This window comes from Drosophila willistoni, unplaced genomic scaffold, assembly GCF_018902025.1.
Source record: "Drosophila willistoni isolate 14030-0811.24 unplaced genomic scaffold, UCI_dwil_1.1 Seg532, whole genome shotgun sequence".
Classification (NCBI taxonomy): domain Eukaryota; kingdom Metazoa; phylum Arthropoda; class Insecta; order Diptera; family Drosophilidae; genus Drosophila; species Drosophila willistoni.
Genome location: NW_025814460.1, coordinates 1 through 27,275, shown reverse-complemented (window position 1 = coordinate 27,275; position 27,275 = coordinate 1). Strand labels below are relative to the sequence as shown.

Here is a 27,275-nt window from a genome sequence, read left to right as displayed (position 1 = left end):
TTATTAGGAAAAAGGAATGTATAACGAATGATTAGATTACGACCTTTTTTAAATTTAAGTCAAACTTTACATTAACCTTTTTGTTGGTGCCTTTGAAAGAATCTTGTTTTTGAACATTGACCTCGACGGCTCAAGACGGCAAGGTTTGTCTTTAATATTAGCTCATAGCAAGTTTAGCAAGTTTTCTGGTTTTTAGTGTTCAAGAGAACAAAGCTATTTAGTTAAACATTTTAGATCTGTATACATAACTTTGACTTGTAAAGCCACGTCAAAAGTATATGCGGGATTTCTAAGTTTTTAAAAGCTTTCGGGTTTTTCTATATCGTATGGTTAGTTATATTCGTAGGGTTAGTAAAGTATGTGTTTGTTGCATAATGAATCATTCCTCATTTTTGTGCATTTGTGAATTTTTAAAAATTTTGTTTTTATCTCACTCCTTTAGTTTTTTTGCACAATTCAAACTCGAGAACTAATTAAACTCAACTCTTGATAAAGACTTTATTTAAAGCAGCTTTTGATCCGTTCGTCCAACAACTTGCCATCACTTATCCCCATAGTTGAACCCTTTAGAAATACAATGTATGCTCCAAGTATCGCCATTTTGTAACATTTCATCTCTCAATTTTCTCACTCAAGTTTCTCTACCCATTTTTTCACCTGGCAGTCTGGGCGAAAAGCAAACGCAGTCTCATATGCAGTCTATATATACAATATGCTTAAGCAACCAGACTTTTCCTTGCCTTCCCCGGGACACAACTCTACTCTATAGTCTTCTGCTGCTCCTGGTTGAGTGCATTGTAGTGCCACTTGGTTGTTCCTTCGTTCCTCCGTTCAAAGTGCTGCAGTGAAATTAAAATACATTGGTTACGTCAAATAATGTTGCCGTTGGGTGAAGGCTGCAAAATGATTGCTAGCAAAAAACAAAAAAAAAAGGACTGCCAAAGCCATGCCGCCAACATCTTCCAGGAGCCCCCAAACAATTTATTGTGGCTGCCGGAATAAAGTGCAGGTAGTGATAAATATGACATGGGCAGCATTAAAAAAAAACAACAACAACATGAAAAGCAAACAGAAAATTAGCCAAAAGATAGCTGTAAGGAAAGGATACTTTGATGGTTTTTTATTATGCCGGAGGCGGCAACACATTTTCTGGGCAAGGCAGCAGAGCTTTGCTTAAAGGTAGTTGGCTGTTCGAGCTTGAAACATTGTAAAATCTTCATTATCATTCAAGAGGATCAGTCACGACTCATGTATTTCAAATCTCTTAGTTGGGCTAGTTTGATTTTACGCTTCTGGCTTATAAATTGGTTTGGTGGACTACAAAGTACTTAGAGGAAGCCTCAAGTTCAACTCCTCAGCGTTTTTTTTCTAGGAATAACAGTACTTGTCCATATTGAAAATAATGTTGATAATATGTAAGACACGGACACACTATAACATAAGTACAAGCAAAATAATAAGCAATTTCCAGATATTCATGAATAAAAAAAACTGAAAACCCGAATTAATCGGTCTACAACACGTTTCAGTAATTTGGTTAACAAAGCAAGCGGTAAATTATCGATAACTAAGAGTAGTCATCGATTATAGCTTAGTTCAAAATTCAAAAAGTTTTATTTCAAATCATTCATCCAAGTAGGCCTTTGTTCAAGATCAAAGCAATCCATGACTTGGATTTTTTTCTCAAAAAAATCAAGGTACTCGGCTTCAACCCACAGAAAATCATTCCAAAACAAGCATCACAGTCATCAGTTCTCTTATTTTAGATTATATATTTATTTTTCTAACTTGTAACTTTTAGTCCCTTTACAAGTTTTATAAAATTAAAAGTGGTTTTCCCGCGAAAAAGCAAAACGTCAAGCAGCAGTACAAGTGAAACATAAAAGTTTTATCAAAGTTCGGTAAGTATGAAATAATTACCGAAATAATTAATATTAAGCGAAATGGTTAAGTATTTAAAAGACTTGGTCCTTAAGAATTGCCGATTCCGGTAGTACTTAATGAATCATTCTGGTCATGTGGCTAACCGCCTCATCCTGTAGATAAACAGGACTAACAATTTAACGACGAAAAAGTAATTTTATTTAGTGCCAATCCTCTGAATCTGAGATTAAATTTTTCGATAATTACTGGGTAAGTGACATGAAACTACAAGCATTCTAGGCTTAAAGTTTTTAAGTTGCTTTCCGAAATTAAGTAACTAATAGTGAAGTAAAAGAAAAGATAGATTTTGAAGGTTTCCTATTGTTCCTCTAAATTCCGATTCTCTTAGCCCAAAATTAACGTAGTTCCACCTTAATTCCTTTAAATGCCTTGGGACATAATTGGTAATTTGTAATTTGTTTAAGATTTCTTTTTTTCCGTTTATTTTTTGTGGTCTTTTGCAAATAAGACCAGCAGGTTAAATTGCCATTAACAAACAAAACCACCTCATCGCAAAACCAATTTCCAGTCCTCTCTGCTCTGACAGAATTGTTAAGTTTTTTAAATGACGCGTTTTACATTGTTTAGTTACATAGTGGAGGGAATGTCACGAAGTGAAAATGTCAGAAATGTCGCGAGTGAAAAACGGTGAGTGGAAGGGGCTATAAGCCGATTGCGTTGACTTTCCCAGCCCACAGAATTTCGTCCCCTTCGAATTCAGCTTTGGGGATTTGGGTTCAACACAACACAATGTCGAATGACAAGTCAATTGTTGTCTTTGAAATTCGATAGGGAGAGACGGACAATAAAAAAATTTATATGCAACCAGTACTGCAATGCTTCGGCGTATTTAGTTTCAATTTGTGGCCAAAACGATCTAATTGTTTACGATATGATGATTTGCCCCTGTTTGCATCGTCAAGCAAAGCAAATATAAGGCACTCCTCCACAAGCAATGAGGCAACTTCGATGAGGTTTATGGCCAACAATTGCGCTTAAGTGGACCCAACTTTACGAGCGTTCCACCAACTCGAACTCAATTCAAAATAGCACGCAAGGCAAATCAAGTTATGGAAGACAGGTAGGGTAAGATGTAGTCGTTGGTATGTTAGGAGAGGGTGTTTGTGTGTGTTTGCCATCATCTTGTTGCTTCACATACACCAAAGAGCTCAAGGGAAAGCTCAAGACATCTATAAAAAGCGAGTTATATTTGAATTAGAATATAGCCACATAGACCAAATTAATACCCTATAAAGGATATATTCACCGAAATTCTATCTTCATTCCAAGATTACCTTAATGTTTGCCATTCTTGGTCTTGGTCACTCGAATTTTTTCCCTTTACGTAATGTAAGACTACAAGAAACAGGATGGCAATCCATTGTAGGTTGAGGAGCAGGAAGAGAGGGTCTGGCCATTGGTGCTTATGCTGAGCCAATATTTTATGAGTCAAGCAAGAGAATTTTAATTGGTGATTCTTTGCGCCATTATAGATTTTGACTGAGCTTTATTAAGTGAAGCCCACCGCACCCCACCATCGACATGCTTTGCAATTTTTTCTTTCTTCTTTCGTTGATTCGCTTTCAATGGGGTTAAGCACTTGAAATTCTTCAGCTCTATTTATGGTTTTTATGCTGCCACCAAACCAAAAAACAACCAATACCCAGACTCTAGCATTTATTGGCCATCAACGTAGACCACGTTCACGCTCTTTATTTCCCTTATCCACCGCCATCTTGGTCATCATTGACAACAGTTTGCTATTCTCTTTGTCTCCCTCTCTTTGGATGCCATCTTTTTGTTGCCACCTTTTGTTTTTTACAAGCACTTTGCAAATATTTATGGCAGAAAAGCAGCGTAAACAAACTCAACTGCAGGGCCCCGTCGACAGCGTCACAGGACATACTCAGATGCAAAGAGAAAACAGAAGGACCACGAAACCAGTTCGGTGTCTGTTTGCAGTTATGCAATATACACGATATCAAATGATAATGCTCTATCAAGTCACAAGGGTCCATCGCCTTCGTTAGATTAAAAGAATTTAGAAATTCGGTAGCTTAAGCTGAAAAATAAGCACCCAAGAATAATGAATGATAAAGGAATAAAAGGCGTGTTAGGGTATTAAGATAGTCGTTTAATTCTTGACTACATTATATATTATGCATCTTTATGTTCAAAAGTCTGGTTGACGTTATTGTTATTGCCGCTTTTCATGTTCATGATGTTTGCTCTGCACTTACCTTCAAAGGTAAAGGTAGTTGTATGCATTTTATAAATTGGGCAACAGCAACTCCTTGACCAAACGAAATGTATGCATTCGAAAATTCTGTTTGCCAGTTTCACATTCATCGGAATTAAGTAAATAATTTGCTTCTACCAGGAGAAAGAGTAGGGCAAGTGGTAAGGGAACACACATCCGTAATTAGAAGGCGACGCTGCGTGAAATATTTGTAAATTTTGGGTGTAAACAAAAGCATCCCTGAAAACATTTTGGGGAAAGAGAACAAAACTACAAACAGAAATATAATTAGTCATGTTGCTCTTGATAAATATGTGTTTATTCGCTCAGACATAACAAATGTCTTATTTTACAGCCACCTTAAGTAAACTGGGGGTGGGGAAATTCAGTAATGAATGCACAAAGTGCAACGTATTTATTGCGAATACGAGAAATTCGGAAACGATGTACTCCAAATGTAGTTAGCGCCCACTGCTCTTTGCCCCTAGGACAACATATTCAAACACTCGAATTTGCCTCTGCTATTGGCAATCAACCCGAAATTGTAGACAATGCCAACGAAGAGCATCACTCAAAATGACATTTGGCTACTATTCATAAAAACACACATGCACAGTGTTGGACAGACGTGGCCATATAGATGTCTATACACTTTTGTAATCCTATTTTTCATTGTGGGAAATTGTGCAAATGCCATGACAACATTTCGTTGTCCCAGCTTTCTCTCGCTCACTCTTTTTTGTGCTACCTCTTTGAATCATGCGTGTGTTCAATTGCTTAAATGTGCTGTTACAACAACAAAACAGCAACAACAACCAGACAACATACACAGGGACACTAAATAGAACCAACTAATCAGACTAAAACAAGACAGATACATTGTGTGTTTGTAGTATTTGTTAATTCTGTTCAGTTGCTGTTTGCATATGTACATCAGACAGGCAAAACGACGAAGGACTGGAAGGGACATTCTGTTGTCGGGTTACTGTTTTACATAAGGCATTGTCTCATCAGTTTAATTAGTTGGCCATGCTTTTACTTTTAGCATTTCCCTTTTTCCTTTTGGTGGGCCCCCTCCAAAGAATATAATAAATGTTTGTATTTTGTTAGTATATTCAACCTGATGAGACAAACTTCTGCGAGGTTTGGCATTAAAGTTTTGCAGGAATCTATAATAAAAAATTTGGGCAAAATTCATTTTATCCAAATATTTTACTGCCACATTTTAGCCCAGACATTTGACAATCCTTTTGGTTTCATTTTTTTCAATAACAATTTCGAATTGCCTGTTATGCAGTTTCAACCTGTGTTTCGTTTTTGTTGCACAAAACAATTGAAATAGTTTTTGCTTTTTATAAAATTGAAAAATTGTGCCACTCCCACAGAACCACTCTGCTAATTGCTTTTCCCCAATACCACTAACCCATTTGGAAGTACATTGACTTTTATATTTCTAATATGATTGCATTTTCATTTCAGAAAAACACACATGCCGAATGCATATGAAACCATACGAATTTTGCGCTTGCACGAGCCTGCTCGTGTGGGCAGTGGAGCATTCCTCAACTTTCTTCGGGAATTCCGTTCAAAGAATACCCAGCTTGATCTGAAGACATCCATTCGTCGGGGTACAAACATCTGGCAAACGATGAATAATACCGAAAGAAGCAAGTATGACTATACAATGCCAAGCAAAAGCCGAGAAGCCACTGCTCCCCAGGATAATGCCGACATGTGCTGTAACAAGAAAATGAAGAGAAAGTCCCCTTGTCCCATGAAGAGGCCATCTTGTCCCAAGAAACGTAAGCCACGTGGCTGCCCACGTAAGCCTGCTTGCCCCATGAGAAAGAAGCGTGCATGCGCCAAGAAACGTAAACCAGCTTGCCCCAAGAAGCGTAAACCAGCTTGTCGCAGGAAGCGCAAGGCCTGTCGCCCCAAGCGTAGAAACCCATGCGCCAAAAAGCGTGTCAAGTGCAGCAAACCTGGTCCCGTTATGAATAATGGGTATCTGAATTTCGTTCGATCGTTCCGCAAGAAGCATTGTGGTCTAAAGCCACAGGAATTGATCAAATTGGCCGCGCGTGCCTGGTGCAGTTTATCGGAAGATAAGAAGAATCGTTATCGTCGCATGGCAAGAAACAAACCTAATAACCTATTTGAAAGCATTTAATTAGAACTTCTTTTTTTTGCAGGCCTGCAAGGTAACGAAGAGCTGTCGGCATAAGCATCGCCGTGTTTGCACTGGGAAGTAAAATGTCCAAAGTTATGCGGAGCTGTATTGATCCTCCAAATCGGAGTCGTGTGTGTTCATGTTTCCCCCAAAAAAAAAGTAACTGCTGCTTACCATGTAATGTAATAATTTAAACTTGTAACGGATGTAATAGTGTGTAAATTTTAAGTAATTACAAGTACAAATGTAAAAATAAAACTGTATAATTTTATTTTTTGAACCAAATTGATAGTGGAAAAAGAGTGGGGTCACTCGCACATTAATTTTTTACATCTTAAATGGCTCACTGCGTTCATTTACGAACCGCTTCTAGTAGTACAAAACATGAATTGTTGAATAAATGTTAGAGAAAGAGTTCAAATGTTCAATTCAAACGTTCAAACTAGTTTCTTAATCTATATAGCAAATTTAATGATGCTTTCAATTTAGTATTAGGAAAAGGAATGTATAACGAATGATTAGATTACGACCTTTTTTAAATTTAAGTCAAACTTTACATTAACCTTTTTGTGGTGCCTTTGAAAGAATCTTGTTTTTGAACATTGACCTCGAGACGGCTCAAATGCAAGGTTTGTCTTTAATATTAGCTCATAGCAAGTTTTCTAAAAATGGTTTTTAGGTGTTCAAGAGAACAAAGCTATTTAGTTAAACATTTTAGATCTGTATACATAACTTTGACTTGTAAAGCCACGTCAAAAGTATATGCGGATTTCTAAGTTTTAAAAGCTTTCGGGTTTTTCTATATCGTATGGTTAGTTATATTCGTAGGGTTAGTAAAGTATGTGTTTGTTGCATAATGAATCATTTCCTGCATTTTGTAATTTTGTGAATTTTTAAAAATGTTTTTATCTTCACTCCTTTAGTTTTTTGCACAATTCAAACTCGAGAACTAATTAAACTCAACTCTTGATAAAGACTTTATTTAAAGCAGCTTTTGATCCGTTCGTCCAACAACTTGCCATCACTTATCCCATAGTTGAACCGTTTAGAAATACAATGTATGCTCCAAGTATCGCCATTTTTTAACATTTCATCTCTCAATTTTCTCACTCAAGTTTCTCTACCCATTTTTTCACCTGGCAGTCTGGGCGAAAAGCAAACGCAGCTCAATATGCAGTCTATATATACAATATGCTTAAGCAACCAGACTTTTCCTTGCCTTCCCCGGGACACAACTCTACTCTATAGTCTTCTGCTGCTCCTGGTTGAGTGCATTGTAGTGCCACTTGGTTGTTCCTTCGTTCCTCCGTTCAAAGTGCTGCAGTGAAAATTAAAATTACATTGGTTACGTCAAATAATGTTGCCGTTGGGTGAAGGCTGCAAAATGATTGCTAGCAAAAAACAAAAAAAAAAGGACTGCCAAAGCCAATGCCGCCAACATCTTCCAGGAGCCCCCAAACAATTTATTGTGGCTGCCGGAATAAAGTGCAGGTAGTGATAAATATGACATGGGCAAGCATTAAAAAAAAACAACAACAACATGAAAAGCAAAACAGAAAATTAGCCAAAAGATAGCTGTAAGGAAAGGATACTTTGATGGTTTTTTAATTATGCCGGAGGCGGCAACACATTTTCTGGGCAAGGCAGCAGAGCTTTGCTTAAAGGTAGTTGGCTGTTCGAGCTTGAAACATTGTAAAATCTTCATTATCATTCAAGAGGATCAGTCACGACTCATGTATTTCAAATCTTCTTAGTTGGCTAGTTTGATTTTACGCTTCTGGCTTATAAATTGGTTTGGTGGACTACAAAGTACTTAGAGGAAGCCTCAAGTTCAACTCCTCAGCGTTTTTTTTCTAGGATAACAGTACTTGTCCATATTGAAAATAATGTTGATAATATGTAAGACACGGACACACTAATAACATAAGTACAAGCAAAATAATAAGCAATTTCCAGATATTCATGAATAAAAAAAACTGAAAACCCGAATTAATCGGTCTACAACACGTTTCAGTAATTTGGTTAACAAAGCAAGCGGTAAATTTATCGATAACTAAGAGTAGTCATCGATTATAGCTTAGTTCAAAATTCAAAAAGTTTTATTTCAAATCATTCATCCAAGTAGGCCTTTGTTCAAGATCAAAGCAATCCATGATAATGCTCTATCAAGTCACAAGGGTCCATCGCCTTCGTTAGATTAAAAGAATTTAGAAATTCGGTAGCTTAAGCTAAAAATAAGCACCCAAGAATAATGAATGATAAAGGAATAAAAGGCGTGTTAGGGTATTAAGATAGTCGTTTAATTCTTGACTACATTATATATTATGCATCTTTATGTTCAAAAGTCTGGTTGACGTTATTGTTATTGCCGCTTTTCATGTTCATATGTTTGCTCTGCACTTACCTTCAAAGGTAAAGGTAGTTGTATGCATTTTATAAATTGGACAACAGCAACTCCTTGACCAAACGAAATGTATGCATTCGAAAATTCTGTTTGCCAGTTTCACATTCATCGGAATTAAGTAAATAATTTGCTTCTACCAGGAGAAAGAGTAGGGCAAGTGGTAAGGGAACACACATCCGTAATTAGAAGGCGACGCTGCGTGAAATATTTGTAAATTTTGGGTGTAAACAAAAGCATCCCTGAAAACATTTTGGGGATAGAGAACAAACCTACAAACAGAAATATAATTAGTCATGTTGCTTTGATAAATATGTGTTTATTCGCTCAGACATAACAAATGTCTTATTTTACAGCCACCTTAAGTAAACTGGGGGTGGGGAAATTCAGTAATGAATGCACAAAGTGCAACGTATTTATTGCGAATACGAGAAATTCGGAAACGATGTACACCAAATGTAGTTAGCGCCCACTGCTCTTTGCCCCTAGGACTACATATTCAAACACTCGAATTTGCCTCTGCTATTGGCAATCAACCCGAAATTGTAGACAATGCCAACGAAGAGCATCACTCAAAATGACATTTGGCTACTATTCATAAAAACACACATGCACAGTGTTGGACAGACGTGGCCATATAGATGTCTATACACTTTTGTAATCCTATTTTTCATTGTGGGAAATTGTGCAAATGCCATGACAACATTTGGTTGTCCCAGCTTTCTCTCGCTCACTCTTTTTTGTGCTACCTCTTTGAATCATGCGTGTGTTCAATTGCTTAAATGTGCTGTTACAACAACAAAACAGCAACAACAACCAGACAACATACACAGGGACACTAAACAGAACCAACAGAAACAGAAAAATATCAAAGAAGCTAACATCGGCTATGCCGAAGTTTATATACCCTTGCAGCCCTTGGTAATAATAATTTTACACGTTCAAAATTTGTTTTCTGCAACTCAATTCATCAATATACAAACAAAACAATTTTACTCTCTATTTTACAATTTGTTCTTCTTCTTCCCTTATTCCCAAAGCAAAGCAACGCACGCATACACATACAGTTCATGTAGCGTTGCGTCTGTGTGTGTTATATTTATCCGATCACATTCATATTTTGGGATCTGGGGTTTTATAACCAATATTATCACATACGTAAATTTCATAGCATACTCCGATTTTAATGAAAATGTTTCTTCTAGTTCTTCTAGAGCTATATGATATAGTGGTCCGATCCTTATGGTTTTCATACTTAATTTTTCTCGGGTAATAAAAAACCCCGAAAAAAAATTTCAGCCCGATAGCTCTTAAGACGGCTGAGTAAAACGCATACGCACAGACGGACGGACAGACGGACATGCCTATATCGACTCAGCTTCTCATGCTGATCAAAAATATATATACTTTATGGGGTCGGAAACGTCTCCTTCTGTGCGTTACAAACATCTGACCAATTTTATAATACCCTCTGCAAGGGTATAAAAAGACTAGAGCAAGACAGATACATTGTGTGTTTGTAGTATTTGTTGATTCTGTTCAGTTGCTGTTTGCATATGTTTCATTAGTTGGCCATGCTTTTACTTTTAGCATTTCCATTTTTCCTTTTGGTGGGCCCCCTCCAAACAATATAATAAATGTAAAACATTACAAATACAAATTTTGTTAGTATATTCAACCTGATGAGACAAACTTCTGCGAGGTTTGGCATTAAAGTTTTGCAGGAATCTATAATAAAAAATTTGGGAAAATTCATTTTATCCAAATATTTTACTGCCACATTTTAGCCCAGACATTTGACAATCCTTTTGGTTTCATTTTTTTTCAATAACAATTTCGAATTGCCTGTTATGCAGTTTCAACCTGTGTTTCGTTTTTGTTGCACAAAACAATTGAAAATAGTTTTTGCTTTTTATAAAATTGAAAAATTGTGCCACTCCCACAGAACCACTCTGCTAATTGCTTTTTCCCCAATACCACTAACCCATTTGGAAGTACATTGACTTTTATATTTCTAATATGATTGCATTTTTCATTTCAGAAAAACACACATGCCGAATGCATATGAAACCATACGAATTTTGCGCTTGCACGAGCCTGCTCGTGTGGGCAGTGGAGCATTCCTCAACTTTCTTCGGGAATTCCGTTCAAAGAATACCCAGCTTGATCTGAAGACATCCATTCGTCGGGGTACAAACATCTGGCAAACGATGAATAATACCGAAAGAAGCAAGTATGACTATACAATGCCAAGCAAAAGCCGAGAAGCCACTGCTCCCCAGGATAATGCCGACATGTGCTGTAACAAGAAAATGAAGAGAAAGTCCCCTTGTCCCATGAAAAGGCCATCTTGTCCCAAGAAACGTAAGCCACGTGGCTGCCCACGTAAGCCTGCTTGCCCCATGAGAAAGAAGCGTGCATGCGCCAAGAAACGTAAACCAGCTTGCCCCAAGAAGCGTAAACCAGCTTGTCGCAGGAAGCGCGAGGCCTGTCGCCCCAAGCGTAGAAACCCATGCGCCAAAAAGCGTGTCAAGTGCAGCAAACCTGGTCCCGTTATGAATAATGGGTATCTGAATTTCGTTCGATCGTTCCGCAAGAAGCATTGTGGTCTAAAGCCACAGGAATTGATCAAATGGCCGCGCGTGCCTGGTGCAGTTTATCGGAAGATAAGAAGAATCGTTATCGTCGCATGGCAAGAAACAAACCTAATAACTATTTGAAAGCATTTAATTAGAACTTCTTTTTTTGCAGGCCTGCAAGGTAACGAAGAGCTGTCGGCATAAGCATCGCCGTGTTTGCACTGGGAAGTAAGATGTCCAAAGTTATGCGGAGCTGTATTGATCCTCCAAATCGTAGTCGTGTGTGTGTTCATGTTTCCCCCAAAAAAAAAGTAACTGCTGCTTACCATGTAATGTAATAATTTAAACTTGTAACGAATGTAATAGTGTGTAAATTTTAAGTAATTACAAGTACAAATGTAAAAATAAAACTGCATTAATTTTATTTTTTGAACCAATTGATAGTGGAAAAAGACCGGGGTCACTCGCACATTATTTTTTTACATCTTAAATGGCTCACTTCACTCCATTTACGAACCTCTTCTAGTAGTACAAAACAGGAATTGTTGAATAAATGTTGGAGAAAGAGTTCAAATGTTCAATTCAAACGTTCAAACTAGTTTCTTAATCTATATAGCAAATTTAATGATGCTTCCAATTTGTTATTAGGAAAAACGAATGTATAACGAATGTTTAGATTACGACCTTTTTTAAATTTAAGTCAAACTTTGCATTAACCTTTTTGTGGTGCCTTTGAAAGAATCTTGTTTTTGAACATTGACCTCGAGACGGCTCAAATGCAAGGTTTGTCTTTAATATTAGCTCATAGCAAGTTTTCTAAAAATGGTTTTTAGGTGTTCAAGAGAACAAAGCTATTTAGTTAAACATCTAAGTTTTAAAAGCTTTCGGGTTTTTCTATATCGTATGGTTAGTTATATTCGTAGGGTTAGTAAAGTATGTGTTTGTTGCATAATGAATCATTTCCTGCATTTTGTAATTTTGTGAATTTTTAAAAATGTTTTTATCTTCACTCCTTTAGTTTTTTTGCACAATTCAAACTCGAGAACTAATTAAACTCAACTCTTGATAAAGACTTTATTTAAAGCAGCTTTTGATCCGTTCGTCCAACAACTTGCCATCACTTATCCCCATAGTTGAACCCTTTAGAAATACAATGTATGCTCCAAGTATCGCCATTTTGTAACATTTCATCTCTCAATTTTCTCACTCAAGTTTCTCTACCCATTTTTTCACCTGGCAGTCTGGGCGAAAAGCAAACGCATCTCAATATGCAGTCTATATATACAATATGCTTAAGCAACCAGACTTTTCCTTGCCTTCCCCGGGACACAACTCTACTCTATAGTCTTCTGCTGCTCCTGGTTGAGTGCATTGTAGTGCCACTTGGTTGTTCCTTCGTTCCTCCGTTCAAAGTGCTGCAGTGAAAATTAAAATTACATTGGTTACGTCAAATAATGTTGCCGTTGGGTGAAGGCTGCAAAGGACTGCCAAAGCCAATGCCGCCAACATCTTCCAGGAGCCCCCAAACAATTTATTGTGGCTGCCGGAATAAAGTGCAGGTAGTGATAAATATGACATGGGCAAGCATTAAAAAAAAACAACAACAACAACATGAAAAGCAAAACAGAAAATTAGCCAAAAGATAGCTGTAAGGAAAGGATACTTTGATGGTTTTTTAATTATGCCGGAGGCGGCAACACATTTTCTGGGCAAGGCAGCAGAGCTTTGCTTAAAGGTAGTTAGTTGGCTGTTCGAGCTTGAAACATTGTAAAATCTTCATTATCATTCAAGAGGATCAGTCACGACTCATGTATTTCAAATCTTCTTAGTTGGCTAGTTTGATTTTACGCTTCTGGCTTATAAATTGGTTTGGTGGACTACAAAGTACTTAGAGAAGCCTCAAGTTCAACTCCTCAGCGTTTTTTTTCTAGGATAACAGTACTTGTCCATATTGAAAATAATGTTGATAATATGTAAGACACGGACACACTAATAACATAAGTACAAGCAAAATAATAAGCAATTTCCAGATATTCATGAATAAAAAAAACTGAAAACCCGAATTAATCGGTCTACAACACGTTTCAGTAATTTGGTTAACAAAGCAAGCGGTAAATTTATCGATAACTAAGAGTAGTCATCGATTATAGCTTAGTTCAAAATTCAAAAAGTTTTATTTCAAATTATTCATCCAAGTAGGCCTTTGTTCAAGATCAAAGCAATCCATGACTTGGATTTTTTCTCAAAAAAATCAAGGTACTCGGCTTCAACCCACAGAAAATCATTCCAAAACAAGCATCACAGTCAATCAGTTCTCTTATTTTAGATTATATATTTATTTTTCTAACTTGTAACTTTGGGCCCGAATAAATATTCTAGACCACCATTTGCTCCGGCTTCGCCTCCTGCTCCTAATCCTGATCCACCAGATCCTTCATCATCCGAAGAAGAGTACGAGGACATTGTAGAACAAGTATAAAATTTTCACTGGTTTTGGCAATTTAGAATTTAGTAACTTTTAGTCCTTACAAGTTTTATAAAATTAAAAGTGGTTTTCCCGCGAAAAAGCAAAACGTCAAGCAGCAGTACAAGTGAAATATAAAAGTTTTATCAAAGTTCGGTAAGTATGAAATAATTACCGAAATAATTAATATTAAGCGAAATGGTTAAGTATTTAAAAGACTTGGTCCTTAAGAATTGCCGATTCCGGTAGTACTTAATGAATCATTCTGGTCATGTGGCTAACCGCCTCATCCTGTAGATAAACAGGACTAACAATTTAACGACGAAAAAGTAATTTTATTTAGTGCCAATCCTCTGAATCTGAGATTAAATTTTTCGATAATTACTGGGTAAGTGACATGAAACTACAAGCATTCTAGGCTTAAATTTTTAAGTTGCTTTCGAAATTAAGTAACTAATAGTGAAGTAAAAAGAAAAGATAGATTTTGAAGGTTTCCTATTCCTCTAAATTCCGATTCTCTTAGCCCAAAATTAACGTAGTTCCACCTTAATTCCTTTAAATGTCTTGGGACATAATTGGTAATTTGTAATTTGTTTAAGATTTCTTTTTGTCCGTTTATTTTTGTGGTCTTTTGCAAATAAGACCAGCAGGTTAAATTGCTATTAACAAAACACCACCTCATCGCAAAACCAATTTCCAGTCCTCTCTGCTCTGACAGAATTGTTAAGTTTTTTAAATGACGCGTTTTACATTGTTTAGTTTACATAGTGGAGGGAATGTCACGAAGTGAAAATGTCAGAAATGTCGCGAGTGAAAAACGGTGAGTGGAAGGGGCTATAAGCCGATTGCGTTGACTTTCCCAGCCCCACAGAATTTCGTCCCCTTCGAATTCAGCTTTGGGGATTTTGGGTTCAACACAACACAATGTCGAATGACAAGTCAATTGTTTGTCTTTGAAATTCGATAGGGAGAGACGGACAATAAAAAAAATTTATATGCAACCAGTACTGCAATGCTTCGGCGTATTTAGTTTCAATTTGTGGCCAAAACGATCTAATTGTTTACGATATGATGATTTGCCCCTGTTTGCATCGTCAAGCAAAGCAAATATAAGGCACTCCTCCACAAGCAATGAGGCAACTTCGATGAGGTTTATGGCCAACAATTGCGCTTAAGTGGACCCAACTTTACGAGCGTTCCACCAACTCGAACTCAATTCAAAATAGCACGCAAGGCAAATCAAGTTATGGAAGACAGGTAGGGTAAGATGTAGTCGTTGGTATGTTAGGAGAGGGTGTTTGTGTGTGTTTGCCATCATCTTGTTGCTTCACATACACCAAAGAGCTCAAGGGAAAGCTCAAGACATCTATAAAAAGCGAGTTATATTTGAATTAGAATATAGCCACATAGACCAAATTAATACCCTATAAAGGATATATTCACCGAAATTCTATCTTCATTCCAAGAATACCTTGATGTTTGCCATTCTTGGTCATTTGACTCGAATTTTTTCCCTTTACGTAATGTAAGACTACAAGAAACAAGATGGCAATCCATTGTAGATTGAGGAGCAGGAAGAGAGGGTCTGGCCATTGGTGCTTATGCTGAGCCAATATTTTATGAGTCAAGCAAGAGAATTTTAATTGGTGATTCTTTGCGCCATTATAGATTTTGACTGAGCTTTATTAAGTGAAGCACACCGCACCCCACCATCGACATGCTTTGCAATTTTTTCTTTCTTCTTTCGTTGATTCGCTTTCAATGGGGTTAAGCACTTGAAATTCTTCAGCTCTATTTATGGTTTTTATGCTGCCACCAAACCAAAAAACAACCAATACCCAGACTCTAGCATTTATTGGCCATCAACGTAGACCACGTTCACGCTCTTTATTTCCCTTATCCACCGCCATCTTGGTCATCATTGACAACAGTTTGCTATTCTCTTTGTCTCCCTCTCTTTGGATGCCATCTTTTTGTTGCCACCTTTTGTTTTTTACAAGCACTGCAAATATTTATGGCAGAAAAGCAGCGTAAACAAACTCAACTGCAGGGCTGTCGACAGCGTCACAGGACATACTCAGATGCAAAGAGAAAACAGAAGGACCACGAAACCAGTTCGGTGTCTGTTTGCAGTTATGCAATATACACGATATCAAATGATAATGCTCTATCAAGTCACAAGGGTCCATCGCCTTCGTTAGATTAAAAGAATTTAGAAATTCGGTAGCTTTAGCTAAAAAATAAGCACCCAAGAATAATGAATGATAAAGGAATAAAAGGCGTGTTAGGGTATTAAGATAGTCGTTTAATTCTTGACTACATTATATATTATGCATCTTTATGTTCAAAAGTCTGGTTGACGTTATTGTTATTGCCGCTTTTCATGTTCATGATGTTTGCTCTGCACTTACCTTCAAAGGTAAAGGTAGTTGTATGCATTTTATAAATTGGACAACAGCAACTCCTTGACCAAACGAAATGTATGCATTCGAAAATTCTGTTTGCCAGTTTCACATTCATCGGAATTAAGTAAATAATTTGCTTCTACCAGGAGAAAGAGTAGGGCAAGTGGTAAGGGAACACACATCCGTAATTAGAAGGCGACGCTGCGTGAAATATTTGTAAATTTTGGGTGTAAACAAAAGCATCCCTGAAAACATTTTGGGGATAGAGAACAAACCTACAAACAGAAATATAATTAGTCATGTTGCTTTTGATAAATATGTGTTTATTCGCTCAGACATAACAAATGTCTTATTTTACAGCCACCTTAAGTAAACTGGGGGTGGGGAAATTCAGTAATGAATGCACAAAGTGCAACGTATTTATTGCGAATACGAGAAATTCGGAAACGATGTACACCAAATGTAGTTAGCGCCCACTGCTCTTTGCCCCTAGGACTACATATTCAAACACTCGAATTTGCCTCTGCTATTGGCAATCAACCCGAAATTGTAGACAATGCCAACGAAGAGCATCACTCAAAATGACATTTGGCTACTATTCATAAAAACACACATGCACAGTGTTGGACAGACGTGGCCATATAGATGTCTATACACTTTTGTAATCCTATTTTTCATTGTGGGAAATTGTGCAAATGCCATGACAACATTTGGTTGTCCCAGCTTTCTCTCGCTCACTCTTTTTTGTGCTACCTCTTTGAATCATGCGTGTGTTCAATTGCTTAAATGTGCTGTTACAACAACAAAACAGCAACAACAACCAGACAACATACACAGGGACACTAAACAGAACCAACAGAAACAGAAAAATATCAAAGAAGCTAACATCGGCTATGCCGAAGTTTATATACCCTTGCAGCCCTTGGTAATAATAATTTTACACGTTCAAAATTTGTTTTCTGCAACTCAATTCATCAATATACAAACAAAACAATTTTACTCTCTATTTTACAATTTGTTCTTCTTCTTCCCTTATTCCCAAAGCAAAGCAACGCACGCATACACATACAGTTCATGTAGCGTTGCGTCTGTGTGTGTTATATTTATCCGATCACATTCATATTTTGGGATCTGGGGTTTTATAACCAATATTATCACATACGTAAATTTCATAGCATACTCCGATTTTAATGAAAATGTTTCTTCTAGTTCTTCTAGAGCTATATGATATAGTGGTCCGATCCTTATGGTTTTCATACTTTATTTTTCCCGGGTAATAAAAAACCCCGAAAAAAAATTTCAGCCCGATAGCTCTTAAGACGGCTGAGTAAAACGCATACGCACAGACGGACGGACAGACGGACATGCCTATATCGACTCAGCTTCTCATGCTGATCAAAAATATATATACTTTATGGGGTCGGAAACGTCTCCTTCTGTGCGTTACAAACATCTGACCAATTTTATAATACCCTCTGCAAGGGTATAAAAAGACTAGAGCAAGACAGATACATTGTGTGTTTGTAGTATTTGTTGATTCTGTTCAGTTGCTGTTTGCATATGTTTCATTAGTTGGCCATGCTTTTACTTTTAGCATTTCCATTTTTCCTTTTGGTGGGCCCCCTCCAAACAATATAATAAATGTACAAACATTACAAAATACAAATTTTGTTAGTATATTCAACCTGATGAGACAAACTTCTGCGAGGTTTGGCATTAAAGTTTTGCAGGAATCTATAATAAAAAATTTGGGAAAAATTCATTTTATCCAAATATTTTACTGCCACATTTTAGCCCAGACATTTGACAATCCTTTTGGTTTCATTTTTTTTCAATAACAATTTCGAATTGCCTGTTATGCAGTTTCAACCTGTGTTTCGTTTTTGTTGCACAAAACAATTGAAAATAGTTTTTGCTTTTTATAAAATTGAAAAATTGTGCCACTCCCACAGAACCACTCTGCTAATTGCTTTTTCCCCAATACCACTAACCCATTTGGAAGTACATTGACTTTTATATTTCTAATATGATTGCATTTTTCATTTCAGAAAAACACACATGCCGAATGCTATGAAACCATACGAATTTTGCGCTTGCACGAGCCTGCTCGTGTGGGCAGTGGAGCATTCCTCAACTTTCTTCGGGAATTCCGTTCAAAGAATACCCAGCTTGATCTGAAGACATCCATTCGTCGGGGTACAAACATCTGGCAAACGATGAATAATACCGAAAGAAGCAAGTATGACTATACAATGCCAAGCAAAAGCCGAGAAGCCACTGCTCCCCAGGATAATGCCGACATGTGCTGTAACAAGAAAATGAAGAGAAAGTCCCCTTGTCCCATGAAGAGGCCATCTTGTCCCAAGAAACGTAAGCCACGTGGCTGCCCACGTAAGCCTGCTTGCCCCATGAGAAAGAAGCGTGCATGCGCCAAGAAACGTAAACCAGCTTGCCCCAAGAAGCGTAAACCAGCTTGTCGCAGGAAGCGCAAGGCCTGTCGCCCCAAGCGTAGAAACCCATGCGCCAAAAAGCGTGTCAAGTGCAGCAAACCTGGTCCCGTTATGAATAATGGGTATCTGAATTTCGTTCGATCGTTCCGCAAGAAGCATTGTGGTCTAAAGCCACAGGAATTGATGTAATAATTTATACTTGTAACGAATGTAATAGTGTGTAAATTTTAAGTAATTACAAGTACAAATGTAAAAATAAAACTGCATTAATTTTATTTTTTGAACCAATTGATAGTGGAAAAAGACCGGGGTCACTCGCACATTATTTTTTTACATCTTAAATGGCTCACTTCACTCCATTTACGAACCTCTTCTAGTAGTACAAAACAGGAATTGTTGAATAAATGTTGGAGAAAGAGTTCAAATGTTCAATTCAAACGTTCAAACTAGTTTCTTAATCTATATAGCAAATATAATGATGCTTCCAATTTGTTATTAGGAACAACGAATGTATAACGAATGTTTAGATTACGACCTTTTTTAAATTTAAGTCAAACTTTGCATTAACCTTTTTGTGGTGCCTTTGAAAGAATCTTGTTTTTGAACATTGACCTCGAGACGGCTCAAATGCAAGGTTTGTCTTTAATATTAGCTCATAGCAAGTTTTCTAAAAATGGTTTTTAGGTGTTCAAGAGAACAAAGCTATTTAGTTAGATGTTTAAAAGCTTTCGGGTTTTTCTATATCGTATGGTTAGTTATATTCGTAGGGTTAGTAAAGTATGTGTTTGTTGCATAATGAATCATTTCCTGCATTTTGTAATTTTGTGAATTTTTAAAAATGTTTTTATCTTCACTCCTTTAGTTTTTTTGCACAATTCAAACTCGAGAACTAATTAAACTCAACTCTTGATAAAGACTTTATTTAAAGCAGCTTTTGATCCGTTCGTCCAACAACTTGCCATCACTTATCCCCATAGTTGAACCCTTTAGAAATACAATGTATGCTCCAAGTATCGCCATTTTGTAACATTTCATCTCTCAATTTTCTCACTCAAGTTTCTCTACCCATTTTTTCACCTGGCAGTCTGGGCGAAAAGCAAACGCATCTCAATATGCAGTCTATATATACAATATGCTTAAGCAACCAGACTTTTCCTTGCCTTCCCCGGGACACAACTCTACTCTATAGTCTTCTGCTGCTCCTGGTTGAGTGCATTGTAGTGCCACTTGGTTGTTCCTTCGTTCCTCCGTTCAAAGTGCTGCAGTGAAAATTAAAATTACATTGGTTACGTCAAATAATGTTGCCGTTGGGTGAAGGCTGCAAAGGACTGCCAAAGCCAATGCCGCCAACATCTTCCAGGAGCCCCCAAACAATTTATTGTGGCTGCCGGAATAAAGTGCAGGTAGTGATAAATATGACATGGGCAAGCATTAAAAAAAAACAACAACAACAACATGAAAAGCAAAACAGAAAATTAGCCAAAAGATAGCTGTAAGGAAAGGATACTTTGATGGTTTTTTAATTATGCCGGAGGCGGCAACACATTTTCTGGGCAAGGCAGCAGAGCTTTGCTTAAAGGTAGTTAGTTGGCTGTTCGAGCTTGAAACATTGTAAAATCTTCATTATCATTCAAGAGGATCAGTCACGACTCATGTATTTCAAATCTTCTTAGTTGGCTAGTTTGATTTTACGCTTCTGGCTTATAAATTGGTTTGGTGGACTACAAAGTACTTAGAGAAAGCCTCAAGTTCAACTCCTCAGCGTTTTTTTTCTAGGATAACAGTACTTGTCCATATTGAAAATAATGTTGATAATATGTAAGACACGGACACACTAATAACATAAGTACAAGCAAAATAATAAGCAATTTCCAGATATTCATGAATAAAAAAAACTGAAAACCCGAATTAATCGGTCTACAACACGTTTCAGTAATTTGGTTAACAAAGCAAGCGGTAAATTTATCGATAACTAAGAGTAGTCATCGATTATAGCTTAGTTCAAAATTCAAAAAGTTTTATTTCAAATTATTCATCCAAGTAGGCCTTTGTTCAAGATCAAAGCAATCCATGACTTGGATTTTTTCTCAAAAAAATCAAGGTACTCGCTTCAACCCACAGAAAATCATTCCAAAACAAGCATCACAGTCAATCAGTTCTCTTATTTTAGATTATATATTTATTTTTCTAACTTGTAACTTTTAGTCCTTAAAAAGTTTTTATATAAAATTAAAAAGTGGTTTTCCCGCGAAAAAGCAAAACGTCAAGCAGCAGTACAAGTGAAATATAAAAGTTTTATCAAAGTTCGGTAAGTATGAAATAATTACCGAAATAATTAATATTAAGCGAAATGGTTAAGTATTTAAAAGACTTGGTCCTTAAGAATTGCCGATTCCGGTAGTACTTAATGAATCATTCTGGTCATGTGGCTAACCGCCTCATCCTGTAGATAAACAGGACTAACAATTTAACGACGAAAAAGTAATTTTATTTAGTGCCAATCCTCTGAATCTGAGATTAAATTTTTCGATAATTACTGGGTAAGTGACATGAAACTACAAGCATTCTAGGCTTAAATTTTTAAGTTGCTTTCGAAATTAAGTAACTAATAGTGAAGTAAAAAGAAAAGATAGATTTTGAAGGTTTCCTATTCCTCTAAATTCCGATTCTCTTAGCCCAAAATTAACGTAGTTCCACCTTAATTCCTTTAAATGTCTTGGGACATAATTGGTAATTTGTAATTTGTTTAAGATTTCTTTTTGTCCGTTTATTTTTGTGGTCTTTTGCAAATAAGACCAGCAGGTTAAATTGCCATTAACAAAACACCACCTCATCGCAAAACCAATTTCCAGTCCTCTCTGCTCTGACAGAATTGTTAAGTTTTTTAAATGACGCGTTTTACATTGTTTAGTTTACATAGTGGAGGGAATGTCACGAAGTGAAAATGTCAGAAATGTCGCGAGTGAAAAACGGTGAGTGGAAGGGGCTATAAGCCGATTGCGTTGACTTTCCCAGCCCCACAGAATTTCGTCCCCTTCGAATTCAGCTTTGGGGATTTTGGGTTCAACACAACACAATGTCGAATGACAAGTCAATTGTTTGTCTTTGAAATTCGATAGGGAGAGACGGACAATAAAAAAAATTTATATGCAACCAGTACTGCAATGCTTCGGCGTATTTAGTTTCAATTTGTGGCCAAAACGATCTAATTGTTTACGATATGATGATTTGCCCCTGTTTGCATCGTCAAGCAAAGCAAATATAAGGCACTCCTCCACAAGCAATGAGGCAACTTCGATGAGGTTTATGGCCAACAATTGCGCTTAAGTGGACCCAACTTTACGAGCGTTCCACCAACTCGAACTCAATTCAAAATAGCACGCAAGGCAAATCAAGTTATGGAAGACAGGTAGTGTAAGATGTAGTCGTTGGTATGTTAGGAGAGGGTGTTTGTGTGTGTTTGCCATCATCTTGTTGCTTCACATACACCAAAGAGCTCAAGGGAAAGCTCAAGACATCTATAAAAAGCGAGTTATATTTGAATTAGAATATAGCCACATAGACCAAATTAATACCCTATAAAGGATATATTCACCGAAATTCTATCTTCATTCCAAGATTACCTTAATGTTTGCCATTCTTGGTCATTTGACTCGAATTTTTTCCCTTTACGTAATGTAAGACTACAAGAAACAAGATGGCAATCCATTGTAGATTGAGGAGCAGGAAGAGAGGGTCTGGCCATTGGTGCTTATGCTGAGCCAATATTTTATGAGTCAAGCAAGAGAATTTTAATTGGTGATTCTTTGCGCCATTATAGATTTTGACTGAGCTTTAAGTGAAGCACACCGCACCCCACCATCGACATGCTTTGCAATTTTTTCTTTCTTCTTTCGTTGATCCGCTTTCAATGGGGTTAAGCACTTGAAATTCTTCAGCTCTATTTATGGTTTTTATGCTGCCACCAAACCAAAAAACAACCAATACCCAGACTCTAGCATTTATTGGCCATCAACGTAGACCACGTTCACGCTCTTTATTTCCCTTATCCACCGCCATCTTGGTCATCATTGACAACAGTTTGCTATTCTCTTTGTCTCCCTCTCTTTGGATGCCATCTTTTTGTTGCCACCTTTTGTTTTTTACAAGCACTTGCAAATATTTATGGCAGAAAAGCAGCGTAAACAAACTCAACTGCAGGGCTGTCGACAGCGTCACAGGACATACTCAGATGCAAAGAGAAAACAGAAGGACCACGAAACCAGTTCGGTGTCTGTTTGCAGTTATGCAATATACACGATATCAAATGATAATGCTCTATCAAGTCACAAGGGTCCATCGCCTTCGTTAGATTAAAAGAATTTAGAAATTCGGTAGCTTTAGCTAAAAAATAAGCACCCAAGAATAATGAATGATAAAGGAATAAAAGGCGTGTTAGGGTATTAAGATAGTCGTTTAATTCTTGACTACATTATATATTATGCATCTTTATGTTCAAAAGTCTGGTTGACGTTATTGTTATTGCCGCTTTTCATGTTCATGATGTTTGCTCTGCACTTACCTTCAAAGGTAAAGGTAGTTGTATGCATTTTATAAATTGGACAACAGCAACTCCTTGACCAAACGAAATGTATGCATTCGAAAATTCTGTTTGCCAGTTTCACATTCATCGGAATTAAGTAAATAATTTGCTTCTACCAGGAGAAAGAGTAGGGCAAGTGGTAAGGGAACACACATCCGTAATTAGAAGGCGACGCTGCGTGAAATATTTGTAAATTTTGGGTGTAAACAAAAGCATCCCTGAAAACATTTTGGGGATAGAGAACAAACCTACAAACAGAAATATAATTAGTCATGTTGCTTTTGATAAATATGTGTTTATTCGCTCAGACATAACAAATGTCTTATTTTACAGCCACCTTAAGTAAACTGGGGGTGGGGAAATTCAGTAATGAATGCACAAAGTGCAACGTATTTATTGCGAATACGAGAAATTCGGAAACGATGTACACCAAATGTAGTTAGCGCCCACTGCTCTTTGCCCCTAGGACTACATATTCAAACACTCGAATTTGCCTCTGCTATTGGCAATCAACCCGAAATTGTAGACAATGCCAACGAAGAGCATCACTCAAAATGACATTTGGCTACTATTCATAAAAACACACATGCACAGTGTTGGACAGACGTGGCCATATAGATGTCTATACACTTTTGTAATCCTATTTTTCATTGTGGGAAATTGTGCAAATGCCATGACAACATTTGGTTGTCCCAGCTTTCTCTCGCTCACTCTTTTTTGTGCTACCTCTTTGAATCATGCGTGTGTTCAATTGCTTAAATGTGCTGTTACAACAACAAAACAGCAACAACAACCAGACAACATACACAGGGACACTAAACAGAACCAACAGAAACAGAAAAATATCAAAGAAGCTAACATCGGCTATGCCGAAGTTTATATACCCTTGCAGCCCTTGGTAATAATAATTTTACACGTTCAAAATTTGTTTTCTGCAACTCAATTCATCAATATACAAACAAAACAATTTTACTCTCTATTTTACAATTTGTTCTTCTTCTTCCCTTATTCCCAAAGCAAAGCAACGCACGCATACACATACAGTTCATGTAGCGTTGCGTCTGTGTGTGTTATATTTATCCGATCACATTCATATTTTGGGATCTGGGGTTTTATAACCAATATTATCACATACGTAAATTTCATAGCATACTCCGATTTTAATGAAAATGTTTCTTCTAGTTCTTCTAGAGCTATATGATATAGTGGTCCGATCCTTATGGTTTTCATACTTTATTTTTCCCGGGTAATAAAAAACCCCGAAAAAAAATTTCAGCCCGATAGCTCTTAAGACGGCTGAGTAAAACGCATACGCACAGACGGACGGACAGACGGACATGCCTATATCGACTCAGCTTCTCATGCTGATCAAAAATATATATACTTTATGGGGTCGGAAACGTCTCCTTCTGTGCGTTACAAACATCTGACCAATTTTATAATACCCTCTGCAAGGGTATAAAAAGACTAGAGCAAGACAGATACATTGTGTGTTTGTAGTATTTGTTGATTCTGTTCAGTTGCTGTTTGCATATGTTTCATTAGTTGGCCATGCTTTTACTTTTAGCATTTCCATTTTTCCTTTTGGTGGGCCCCTCCAAACAATATAATAAATGTACAAACATTACAAAATACAAATTTTGTTAGTATATTCAACCTGATGAGACAAACTTCTGCGAGGTTTGGCATTAAAGTTTTGCAGGAATCTATAATAAAAAATTTGGGAAAAATTCATTTTATCCAAATATTTTACTGCCACATTTTAGCCCAGACATTTGACAATCCTTTTGGTTTCATTTTTTTTCAATAACAATTTCGAATTGCCTGTTATGCAGTTTCAACCTGTGTTTCGTTTTTGTTGCACAAAACAATTGAAAATAGTTTTTGCTTTTTATAAAATTGAAAAATTGTGCCACTCCCACAGAACCACTCTGCTAATTGCTTTTTCCCCAATACCACTAACCCATTTGGAAGTACATTGACTTTTATATTTCTAATATGATTGCATTTTTCATTTCAGAAAAACACACATGCCGAATGCATATGAAACCATACGAATTTTGCGCTTGCACGAGCCTGCTCGTGTGGGCAGTGGAGCATTCCTCAACTTTCTTCGGGAATTCCGTTCAAAGAATACCCAGCTTGATCTGAAGACATCCATTCGTCGGGGTACAAACATCTGGCAAACGATGAATAATACCGAAAGAAGCAAGTATGACTATACAATGCCAAGCAAAAGCCGAGAAGCCACTGCTCCCCAGGATAATGCCGACATGTGCTGTAACAAGAAAATGAAGAGAAAGTCCCCTTGTCCCATGAAGAGGCCATCTTGTCCCAAGAAACGTAAGCCACGTGGCTGCCCACGTAAGCCTGCTTGCCCCATGAGAAAGAAGCGTGCATGCGCCAAGAAACGTAAACCAGCTTGCCCCAAGAAGCGTAAACCAGCTTGTCGCAGGAAGCGCAAGGCCTGTCGCCCCAAGCGTAGAAACCCATGCGCCAAAAAGCGTGTCAAGTGCAGCAAACCTGGTCCCGTTATGAATAATGGGTATCTGAATTTCGTTCGATCGTTCCGCAAGAAGCATTGTGGTCTAAAGCCACAGGAATTGATCAAAATGGCCGCGCGTGCCTGGTGCAGTTTATCGGAAGATAAGAAGAATCGTTATCGTCGCATGGCAAGAAACAAACCTAATAACCTATTTGAAAGCATTTAATTAGAACTTCTTTTTTTTGCAGGCCTGCAAGGTAACGAAGAGCTGTCGGCATAAGCATCGCCGTGTTTGCACTGGGAAGTAAGATGTCCAAAGTTATGCGGAGCTGTATTGATCCTCCAAATCGTAGTCGTGTGTGTGTTCATGTTTCCCCCCAAAAAAAAAGTAACTGCTGCTTACCATGTAATGTAATAATTTAAACTTGTAACGAATGTAATAGTGTGTAAATTTTAAGTAATTACAAGTACAAATGTAAAAATAAAACTGCATTAATTTTATTTTTTGAACCAATTGATAGTGGAAAAAGACTGGGGTCACTCGCACATTATTTTTTTACATCTTAAATAGCTCACTGCGTCCATTTACGAACCTCTTCTAGTAGTACAAAACATGAATTGTTGAATAAATGTTGGAGAAAGAGTTCAAATGTTCAATTCAAACGTTCAAACTAGTTTCTTAATCTATATAGCAAATTTAATGATGCTTCCAATTTGTTATTAGGAAAAACGAATGTATAACGAATGTTTAGATTACGACCTTTTTTAAATTTAAGTCAAACTTTACTTTAACCTTTTTGTGGTGCCTTTGAAATAATCTTCTTTTTGAACATTGACCTCGAGACGGCTCAAATGCAAGGTTTGTCTTTAATATTAGCTCATAGCAAGTTTTCTAAAAATGGTTTTTAGGTGTTCAAGAGAACAAAGCTATTTAGTTAAACATTTTAGATCTGTATACATAACTTTGACTTGTAAAGCCACGTCAAAATTATATGCGGGATTTCTGAGTTTTAAAAGCTTTCGGGTTTTTCTATATCGTATTGTTACTTATATTCGTAGGGTTAGTAAAGTATGTGTTTGTTGCATAATGAATTATTTCCTGCATTTTGTAATTTTGTGAATTTTTAAAAATGTTTTTAAAAATTTTGAGATAAAAAAAACTTTTCGATTTTTCAGTTTCTCTATGGAATACAATTACTTTTTAGAAATTATATAGAGGAAATTAGTAAAGTTGAACTATTTCTACTAGCCGAAAACCAAAATCGAAAATATGAAAAAACCTTAATTTGTTTCGATTGTTGTACATTAAACATATGTATTGTGAAAGAACATTTGATGTCCATTAAAAACGATTGCAAAACTGTTTGAAATTCAAGACAAAAACAAAGAAAAAAAAACAAATCTATAAAAATAAAATGAATGCAATTTCAGCAAATTTTTTTTTGACTGCTAAGACTAGTAAATTTTTATATTATTTGTCCGCCATTTCAAATCAATTAAGTCCCTGATGCGTATGTGTGTGTGTGTGTGTGTGTGGGAGAATGCTTTTTGGCCAAACTGTTTGGTCTACACTTCTA

At 36.9% G+C, this 27,275-nt stretch overlaps 3 protein-coding genes and 1 pseudogene across 4 annotated transcripts; all 4 read left to right on the top strand.

Annotated features, from left to right (window-relative positions):
• The first annotated feature begins 1,748 nt into the window (after nt 1-1,748).
• Nucleotides 1,749-6,440, top strand: LOC124461570 (protamine-like protein 99C). 2 transcript variants are annotated; one of them, XM_047013087.1, is made up of 3 exons: nt 1,749-1,901; nt 5,642-6,293; nt 6,355-6,440. In XM_047013087.1, exons 2-3 carry the CDS (start codon nt 5,652-5,654, stop codon nt 6,412-6,414), a joined length of 702 nt encoding a protein of 233 aa, XP_046869043.1. In that variant the 5' UTR covers nt 1,749-1,901; nt 5,642-5,651; the 3' UTR covers nt 6,415-6,440. The 2 variants fall into 2 exon arrangements, with proteins under 2 accessions (XP_046869043.1, XP_046869042.1); XM_047013086.1 differs by lacking the exon at nt 1,749-1,901 and adding an exon at nt 5,271-5,305.
• Nucleotides 2,071-11,718, top strand: LOC124461571 (annotated as a pseudogene).
• A 1,870-nt stretch (nt 11,719-13,588) lies between these two features.
• LOC6653638 (sperm mitochondrial-associated cysteine-rich protein) lies at nt 13,589-18,892 on the top strand. The gene is made up of 2 exons (XM_047013088.1): nt 13,589-13,932; nt 18,230-18,892. Exon 2 carries the CDS (start codon nt 18,398-18,400, stop codon nt 18,818-18,820), a length of 423 nt encoding a protein of 140 aa, XP_046869044.1. The 5' UTR covers nt 13,589-13,932; nt 18,230-18,397; the 3' UTR covers nt 18,821-18,892.
• A 2,209-nt stretch (nt 18,893-21,101) lies between these two features.
• Nucleotides 21,102-26,181, top strand: LOC111519719 (protamine-like protein 99C). Its single transcript, XM_047013089.1, has 3 exons — nt 21,102-21,171; nt 25,234-25,885; nt 25,947-26,181. Exons 2-3 carry the CDS (start codon nt 25,244-25,246, stop codon nt 26,004-26,006), a joined length of 702 nt encoding a protein of 233 aa, XP_046869045.1. The 5' UTR covers nt 21,102-21,171; nt 25,234-25,243; the 3' UTR covers nt 26,007-26,181.
• The last annotated feature ends 1,094 nt before the right edge of the window (nt 26,182-27,275 follow it).